The following is a 9,619-nucleotide window of genomic DNA, read 5'->3' as shown; positions in this document are numbered from 1 at the left end:
AACGTATCTCAGCCTGTTCTATTGTTGCCCTTAATGTGGATTGATTTAATCTGGTAGTATAATAGTCTATCATATTTGGTATCTAGGAATTCATGAAAAGTCCAGAGTTGTTCTTATTTCACCACAAGGTGGCATCCGTCATCATAAGTTCCTCCACAAGGCAAAACAATGGTTGATGTCACTTCTTTCTTTTTTTATTTTTTTATTAAATAAAAAATGAAAGAAAGAAAGAAACTGCAGTGAACAGAAAATCTGGAAATATGTAAAGTAGCCTAATTTTTAGTTGCCTAAAATTGAGATTGATAGACCTGGAAAAGTAAATTATTAAATATTATAACTCTATTGGCATTTTTACACATTTTATGAAATTTCAAAAGTATATGAAATATGTAAAGTTTGCGGCATAGTCACTTTAAAATACGTCCAAGAGTTTTACACACCGGTCTGTAATTGTGGCGACATTTCCATGCCCCTAAACATGAGGCTGCACAAAATGAAATGTGATTGGTTGCTTTACCTGTCAGTCATATGGCCTCTTGAACAGTACTTGGAAATTCAAAGCAGCCAAGGTTCGCAGACCTTCTGCCGTCAGTCTGAAGGTCTAGCTACGCAAGACTAGGTTTTACTAGGCATAATAGAAACTTCCAGGAAAGTGAGTTGAAGCAAGATGGAGCTAGACTCTGCAGGACAGTGGCCCTCTAGGACCAAGTTTGGACACTTCTGACCAAGAAACACCCTAGCAACTGCACAGATACATAAAGAAAATTAAAACACCTTAGCAGCTGCATAGCAACACACTAAAATGACACAAGGGCACAGCATCCAGGGGAGCAGCTATGATTTCCAGGCCCCCTCAATATCATATTCATCATATCATCAACATCAGATAAAATCGTGCTCCGTTCTGGGACCCCTGACAGCATCAGCACTACCGCACTAAAAGAAACGACTAGGATCACCTTAGCAATGCACTAAAAAGCACTACTGCACTAAAAACGACTCAACAAGGAAGCACACTAAAAATGACTAGAGCAACACACTAAAAACACTACTGCACTAAAAACAAATCACCACCTTAAAAACCACATAGGAGCACACTAAAAATGACTAGGATCACCTTAGCAACACAGTAAAAACACCACTGCACTAAGAAAGGTTCAACACCTTAGCAACCACATAGAAGCGCACTAAAAACCGCTTAGGAACACCATGGTGTGGGAACCACATGCTAGCATCGAGTTTTACACGAGCAAGCACAAATGTCATAATTTTCAGCACTTGATGTGTCTTATTTATGTGAACCTACAAGATTTTAGTGCATGCAGCACTTTATACCACATTTGTTTACGTCTTTAAAACAGGTCACGTTTGACCGAATTAGATTTCACATGGTGATTATTCACGGAATATGCAGTAATATAATCCGTGCATCTTTATTTTTGCTATGCAATGCAGGCTACTGCAGGGGAATTAAAATAAGATGTGCAGAGATATAACTGTCATGAAAATAATTGTGTTCGTGCACAAACTGATCACTTTTAGGTTGCTGGCTATCAGCAGAGACGTGCTTGTAAATGAAGCAATGTGGCATGCGTTTTCACACGTTTTCACAATAGCACAGCTTGTGAGAAGAATGCGACAGTTTCAACGAGCAGAAATGATGGGCCTGCATCTTTCTAGCAGGAAGGGTGTGAGCTCTTGGTGGTTTCCTCTTGAGTAGTATCTGATGTGTGAAACCAGTAGTGGGTACTTTGGGTGTGTTCACTTGGTAGGTTTGTGGTCTACTGAACAAGACAGAAATAAGTTTGAAATGTTTGTGCAACATACACTTTTACAGGTACTTTTGCACCTCAAGCGGTTATCACATCAATATTTTTCCTCATTTTTATTTCCTTCTTTTTTTATGTAAGAGCCATTAAATGTCCTTCATGCTCATTCTCCTGCTCGTTAGTGTACTGAAACCGAAATACTTTTGCTGTTGTGGGATGTGGTCGATTTTTACATATTTAACTTGCATATTTCTGACCCTGCAGCGTGCGTGTGAAATTTATGATCTTGGCTGCCTTCATGTGACTGCGTTTCCGTTGCTTGCTTGCTTCCGCAATTACTAAAGACATTGCAGAGATGCAGATGCCAAGCACTTTGCATCTCAGGAGAGACCAAGCCAACAGAACCTCCCCACAAACCGTTGTAATGGTCTTCTGTGAACTTCACAGAGGAGCGGAGGGTGCGATCCTGACCACTGGGGTAAGTGCGCATGTTATACCCACATGAGATTGTGTGTAAATATGAAACGGACAGGGTGAATGTTTAATAGCAGCTTGTATTTTGGTTTATCTTTCATTCAATATGACTTTCAGTGCACTCATTACAAGGATAGTCACCTGTCCTATCTTACTCAAGGGCGCAATATGATCAATTTTAGTGGTGATCGAACATATAACTGCTTGCAGGATTTTGATGCATATGACCTTTCATGCATACAGTGGACCCAAAAGTATTTGGACTTGTAGGTCACACTTTAAAAGGTCAAAAAAGAAAGAAATGTAATTAAATATCAAGCCCATGCATCTACAGTACAAGTAAATGACTTTTTAGATCTCTCAAATGATGACCTTTTAGACTTAACTTCAGTTCTGTACTCTATATATAATGTTTTTATATTATTTAAAACTTATCTTTGAAAAAATATTTAAAAATACATTTTTACTATTTTTTTTTATTTTTTTTTAAGTTCGAAGTGAATCTTTATTTTGAATAAATACCAATTGGTTTGGTATTTTGATAATGCAGTGACATTAATAAATTTTTTAAGTTTGACATAAGTGTCCAAATGTTTTTAGGCCCACTGTATATCGATTAATGACTGTGACAGAACGTGCCTAACCGATCTGATTTATAACCTGTATCACAGTTGGCTCAAGTAGATTCATGTTAGGTGTAGCCACAAATTTCTGCAGTCCCTGCCACACGTAGACCTCTAAGTGTCAAAGTAATTTCTGTTATGAAATATAAATTGGAAATTAAGTGTCTTAAGAAACTATTTTAGTGTCTAAAGGATTTGAGATTAATTTAAAGTTTATATTACAGTTTCTGTGTACTGATATGTTATAAAAATGAAATTAAACTGTAACAGCAATGTGTAATTTCAAGCAGATCCACAAAATAATGTTTTAAGAACTCCAAGAATAATTATTCACCCTTACATGGATGCTGTAAAGTGTTCTTGTAACAGTGTATTAACATAAAAAAGTATAATAATTAAAAAAAATATATATATATATATAATATCAAATCTTTAATATAAATATTAATGTACAATTGTTTTATTACTTCATCACAGTGGTCATGTTAAGATGCTGGTGTTCGATCGCCTGTCCATCGTGCTCTGTCACGGAGTGGTGCCGCTACTGGTGGTCCTGCTTTCAGTCTCAGGTCATCCGCAGGTCTTCCCCTGCTGGCTGGTATGTGAGAAAAGAGAAGACTGTACAAATACATCTAGATGAACACTGATGCGCATGATAATTCTCTGGAAGGGAACTAAGCATATTGCTTAAGCAAATTACATAGTAGTTTTTAAACAGAAAATGTATTCAAAATACTAAATCTTAAAGTATGATGTTACAATTGTTACCTTAACAAGCTATTACTTGTGGTGTAACCTGATGTATTCAGGTAGATTAAGTTCTTTTAAATTGAACAAAACCATTTAATTTAGATGTTACCACACGAAGGACATTTTTAGGTTACTTGATTATTATGAAGTTTAATCAGCAAACCACAAGTGGGCTAAATTTGCTTGTTTGTCTATTTTTGTTGTTCTCCATGGGCTTAGCAAGTGAAATGACCTTTAATGGAAATTATTAATCATATTATGATACTATTTAAATTTTTTTCCATTGTGTGTAAGAATAATCTAAATCGGTCTTTCCTTCTCTTTTTTGTCTCTCTTCCACATCTCAAGATCCAAAGCACAGCTCTGTGCAACAGCTGTCAGCTCTCTGCCGTACCAGATCATTTACCACGTCAAACTGAGGAAATCTTCTTAAACAAGAACCGTCTGTTAAATCTTCAAGATGGTTGTTTCTCCAGGTATCCTCTTCTACGGACATTCAGCTGTGTGAACAATCTGTTAAAGACGGTGGAAGAGAGTGTGTTCTCTGAATCGCCTCTTTTAGAAAACCTCAATTTAGCCAACAATGAGCTTTACTATGGACACAAGCAGTTGGCCCAGTCCTTAAGCTCTCTGTCCCAACTAAAGACCCTTGATCTTTCAGGTAATGGCCTCTCAGAGGACATGGTGTCTCTGCTGGTACAGAATCTGTCCTCCCTTGAGTCTCTATACTTGTCCCGGAATGCCATGCTGAGGCTTGATGAGTCAACATTCAGAAACCTTCATCAGCTTAGGGAGCTGAACGTCGAGAGAAACTTGTTGTTTGAGATCGATGGAGCGTTTGATCATATGAAAAAACTCCAGAGGTTGAACCTGGCCTTCAACTGCTTACCTTGTTTGGTCAACTTTGAAATGACCCAACTGCTGGTCCTAAACGCCAGCCACAATTCCATTGAATGGTTCATAACCAATCAAAATTTGACTGAGACCTTTCAGCTGGAGACTTTGGATCTGTCTGACAACCATTTGTTGTTCTTTCCATTCCTTCCAGTTAAAAACCGAATAAGAACTTTGCTGTTGTCCAATAATCAAGTCGGTTTTTACCAGCACTTATCAAATTACACATCTTCAAACTGGACCACTAGTGTTGAGTACTACAACTTGGGGCAAAATATAAGCAGCATCACAGTAGAGCTCTGGAATGAGAACCTTCACGGTGATCTTTCCTCAGTTGAGCTCCTGGACCTGAGTGAAAACAAGGTGAACTACTTCCCCCAAGGATTCATTCAACAGATGCCACATCTTTACTGGCTGAGGCTGAGAAGTAACTGTTTACAGTCCTTCAGTTTGACACCCGAAGCTCTACCAGTCAACCTCTATGAACTGGACGTTAGCCGAAACAGGTTAGCTGAGCTGAAAGCAAGCCAACGCTCCATTAGCGAGCTGAACAATCTCACACATCTCAATCTGAGTACAAATGACCTTCAGAACCTTCCAACTAGGATTTTTGCTAGTCTACCGAAACTTCGCACATTAGATCTCAGTCACAACACTGTGGACGTATGTTATTTGCCAAGTTCCTCTGGATGTGTTGTGTGGTCCAACATTGTTTCCCTAAAACAACTCTATCTTGCCGGTTGTAGCATTCAGAACATCCCATCTTTAACGTTCAAGGGCACGCCACTAACCCATCTCGAACTCTCAAACAATCCAGACCTAAACCTCAAACAGGAATCTCTGGAAGGTCTCGCAAACACTTTGCAGCACTTGGGACTTGGTAATACCGGTCTTCAAGCTTTTGACTTCTCTCCGTATAGCCATTTGAAGTCTTTAAACATCTGTAGAAACTCACTACCAGAACTTCCCGAATCTGTAATGGCATTAAACCTAAAGCTTCTGGACTTGAGGGATAACATGTTGACAACCATCCCGTCCCAACATGCTGGCATGTTAGCTCAAGGACTGCAGACTGTTTATATGAATGGAAATGCCTTCAACTGTTGCCATTTAGACTGGTACAAGACCTTCGTGGAGAATAAAGGCATCAGTATTGTAGATCTCTCAGAAATTACATGCTTGGATTTAAACCACAGGCGTCACAAGGTCATGCTTTTTGACACCATCCACTGTGGTGGTTCCAGCAATGAGGAGTCTGTTGTTTGGTACATTCTGCTCTTTGTAACAGTTAGTGTTTCCATCATGGGTATATCCGTCATTTACATGCTCACCTTTAAGCCAAGAATGTTGCCTCGCGCCATTAAAAAGAGATGCTGGAGGCCGGCTCCTTATTGAGAAGCATGCTATTGTAAAACTAATGAATGTCTCTGTAATATAAGGGGCTAACATGGTAAATATGCTCTTAAAGGTTGCTACTTTCAGACAGCTGGACATAACGGAAGAGAAATATGAGATTAATGTGAAAGATTTAGGCCACATTGGTCTGTAAACGTGAATGTATTTCATTTTATCATCATTAAAATGCATGAAAAGTGTTTGGCTGCTGGATGGTTTGTAAATGTGAAAGAAATGTTTCCTTTTATAACAAAAGTTGCAATTATACTTTCAGTCATGCATTTATTCGTTTGGCAAAAGCTTGATCTAAAGCAATTTCAATATCATAGGTAATTAAAAGTTAACCTAATTAAGTCACGTTATGAAAATGTTAAGGGAACATTGTTTTTAAATGTTTCTATAATGTTGAAATGTTTTCTTGTTGTGATTATGACGTAATTTAACCTGTTAACCTTCGCCCCCCATTTTTCACCCAAAATATGTCATTTGAATGTTTATCTTTAATATTCTTAGGATGTTAAAATGACCAGTCTTGTCAGTGTTATTTAAAGGTTACAAAAATGTTTTTTGGAACATACAAGAACAAATAACATCATAAGAACATTTTGAGAATGTTGTTCTAAAATGTTTTCTCAACTTTATGAGAATGTTTAAGAACAAATAATATCGGGACGTTCCGAGAATGTTGATCTCAGAATGTTTTCTCTCAATATTATGAGAATATATAATATTAATAAAGTTATCAGAATGTTCCATAAACATTATTTTAAGAACATTTAGTCCTAACATTAGTACGACTTTTTAAAAATGTGTGAGAATATTCCATTTTAGCTGGTTTAGATGTTTTATTAGTTATAGTATGTGACCCTGGACTACAAAACCAGTCATAAGGGTCAATTCTTTGAAATTGATATTTATGTATGTTTATGAGATTTATATAAATAAGCTTTCCATTGATGTATGGTTTGTTGGGATAGGGCAATATTTGGCTGAGATACAACTATTTGAAAATCTGGAATCTGACAGTGCAAAAAAATCTAAATATTGAGAAAATCGCCTTTAAAGCTGTCTAAATGAAGTTCTTAGCAATGCATATTACTGATCAAAAATTCAGATATTTACAGTAGGAAATTTACTAAATATCTTCATGGAACATGGATCTTTACTTAATATAATAATTATTTTTGGCATACAAGAAAAATCGATAATTTTGACCCATACAATGTACTTTTAAATGTGGCTATCACTACAAATATGCCGTACTTATGACTGGTTTTGTGGTCCAGGGGTCACATATGCGTTTCTTGGCAATCAAACTCATGAGTTTGTTCTTTAGAGTATTTGATGGCTTGTGCCAGAGCTTTTTATATCAAATATATTATTTCATTTATTTGATCAAACAAGTTCCCCAGTCAAATATTAATGCGTGAGATGAGGTTAAAATTCAAATCAGTAACCAGCTGTAACTACCAAAGACATTGTTAGTAGTCAATCAACATTGGTTTTTCACTGGCAGATCATAATATTTTTATTACGTCCAAAATACATAACTTTCACAAAAATGTCTCTAAAATGGCCATACTCGACTACTGATGAGAATTTAACATTGTCATATTGATTGACTTGGATATGATTTGGGGGTCACCTACTAATGTTTTTTTATTATCTTTATATATTGTATTGTATGTCAGTCCCAGTCAAGTCGTTTACTTGCGTGATTGCTTGTATGTAGGTTCCCAGAAGTTAAAAGCAGTTGCTAAAAGTAGCAAAGGAAACATGAAATTTCCTGTTTTGCTAAGACAACTGCCCAGCCCTCAGTATCATAGAGGGGGGTGGCGGTGGTGTGGTTTAGCTCCATGCCGAGCTCTCAGAGGCAGTTGCGACAGGATGTAAAGGATTGCTATCATATTTATATTTCTGAAATATGAAATGAAATATGATAATATAATATCTGAAACATGCTTGAGCAGTTCAGTGATTTACGTAATTGGGTTATTCCAATGAAACGAAATAAGTCTGTGTGTGTGTGTGTGTGTGTGTGTGTGCGCATGTTTATGTGGTTTATGAGGACACAAATTTGTATTATGACATGGGTATGACAGAGGTATTACAATATGAAGGTGGTTTATGAGGACACTGCCTATGTCCCCGTAATTCAAAAGGCTTAAAAAACATACTAAATGGTGTTTTTTGGAAAATCTAAAAATGCATATATATATATATATATATATATATATATATGTGTGTGTGTGTGTGTGTGTGTGTGTGTGTGTGTGTAATGTGTTATAATATACTGTATCTCTATATATTGAATTATTATTGTATTTAATATTAATATTGAATTATGAATAGTATCCTTCCAAATGCACAATATACAATATTGCATAACTGTAATATATGATTCTAAAGTACAAAGGAAAGGTAATTATGTGGCCACAGTGAGTATCCACATTGACCAATGCAAGGATTCATTGTCAGACTGTAGGGATCATCAGGGTTAGACCACTAAACCTAAACCCACGCTGACTAGCACCTCAGCCTACGTGGGATTTCTCATGATTTTGTGGCACAAAGTGTGTGACAAGAAGACAAAAGGAAAGCTAAATGTCTGTGAGGCAACCTGGCAGTGTGTGTCGGTGTGTATGGATGTGTTGTTTACACTGAGAGCCATGTGTGCATGTTAAACCAGAGTGTAACCAGAATACCGCTGTGGTGTTTCTCTAGGTCATGGCGGTTTGAACAGAGAAAGAGAGAGAAAAAGAGAAACTAGGGTGCGCAGTCACAGGCGTGGGCTCAGAGGCACATCTGCCATCGTTTGGATCAAATTCAGTCCTGAAAAGACTGTGTTTAAAACGGGTTGGGAAGTAGGGGTTTTATGGGAAGGCCTTCAGATATCTCTCAGTATTCAAGCTTCAACTGAACCTTAATGACTTTGAGATTATTTTTAAGTAAGAATAAATGTTGTATTTTTGTCAATAACATTCTCCAAAGAAGAAATGCGCTTTAGAAACACTTAAAAGAGTTATGTTCAACCAAAATCATATTTTTGTCTTTATGACAGGAACAAAAATAGTGTGCTGTTTTCTTCTGTGAGAATTGTAGTGGATTGTAGTTTTGTATGGGGAAGCAAACTTAAGTATGTTATAGTTTCATTTTTATTTTTTATTTTTTTACATTGTCAGCAGGCTTTGCGTTTGTATTTCATTTTCATTGTGAATCATTTTATTTATACCAGAGGGAAATCTCGTGATGTGGTTGAGTGTGGTACAGTGATGTGTCCAATAAAACCAACACTGAAAGAACTTCGAGTGATTTGATATTTGAGTGAGGTACTAGACTGACAGATTGTGAATCAAAATCAGGTAAAAAAAAAAAAATAAATAAATAAATTTGTAAACACTTTCAGATTCATACTACAGTATCTATCTATCTATCTATCTATCTATCTATCTATCTATCTATCTATCTATCTATCTATCTATCTATCTATCTATCTATCTATCTATCTATCTATCTATCTATCTGTCTGTCTGTCTGTCTGTCTGTCTGTCTGTCTGTCTGTCTGTCTGTCATGGTAGCATTGTAATACTGCTTTTTACATTTATAATATTATGTTATGTAGGTATGTTGGAGTACAGTCTAAATATTTTTATGATAATTATTCACATTCATATTTTTGAAAAGTTTTGAGCCCAAAGACTAATGATTAAAACA

The 9,619-nt window shown here is 36.5% G+C and overlaps 1 protein-coding gene across 2 annotated transcripts; it reads left to right on the top strand.

Moving 5' to 3' along the window:
- The first annotated feature begins 1,748 nt into the window (after window positions 1-1,748).
- LOC306863131 (transforming growth factor beta activator LRRC33-like) lies at window positions 1,749-6,152 on the top strand. 2 transcript variants are annotated; one of them, XM_079406332.1, is made up of 4 exons: window positions 1,749-1,837; window positions 2,034-2,247; window positions 3,344-3,464; window positions 3,965-6,152. In XM_079406332.1, the coding sequence occupies exons 3-4, from the start codon at window positions 3,357-3,359 to the stop codon at window positions 5,903-5,905; spliced, it is 2,049 nt and encodes a 682-aa protein (XP_079262458.1). In that variant the 5' UTR covers window positions 1,749-1,837; window positions 2,034-2,247; window positions 3,344-3,356; the 3' UTR covers window positions 5,906-6,152. The 2 variants fall into 2 exon arrangements, with proteins under 2 accessions (XP_079262458.1, XP_079262457.1); XM_079406331.1 differs by having other exon boundaries at window positions 1,824-2,247.
- The last annotated feature ends 3,467 nt before the right edge of the window (window positions 6,153-9,619 follow it).

This window comes from Barbus barbus, assembly GCF_936440315.1.
Source record: "Barbus barbus genome assembly, chromosome: 44".
NCBI classification, from domain to species: Eukaryota; Metazoa; Chordata; class Actinopteri; order Cypriniformes; family Cyprinidae; genus Barbus; species Barbus barbus.
Note: the sequence above shows the minus strand (reverse complement) of the source record. Positions and strands in the feature narration are given on the sequence as shown.

Coding starts and splice junctions, on each gene's coding strand:
- LOC306863131 (XM_079406332.1), top strand. CDS start 3,357: ATGCTGGTGTTCGATCGCCTGTCCATCGTGCTCTGTCACGGAGTGGTG. Junction 3,465..3,964: donor AGGTCTTCCCCTGCTGGCTG/GTATGTGAGAAA, acceptor CCACATCTCAAG/ATCCAAAGCACAGCTCTGTG.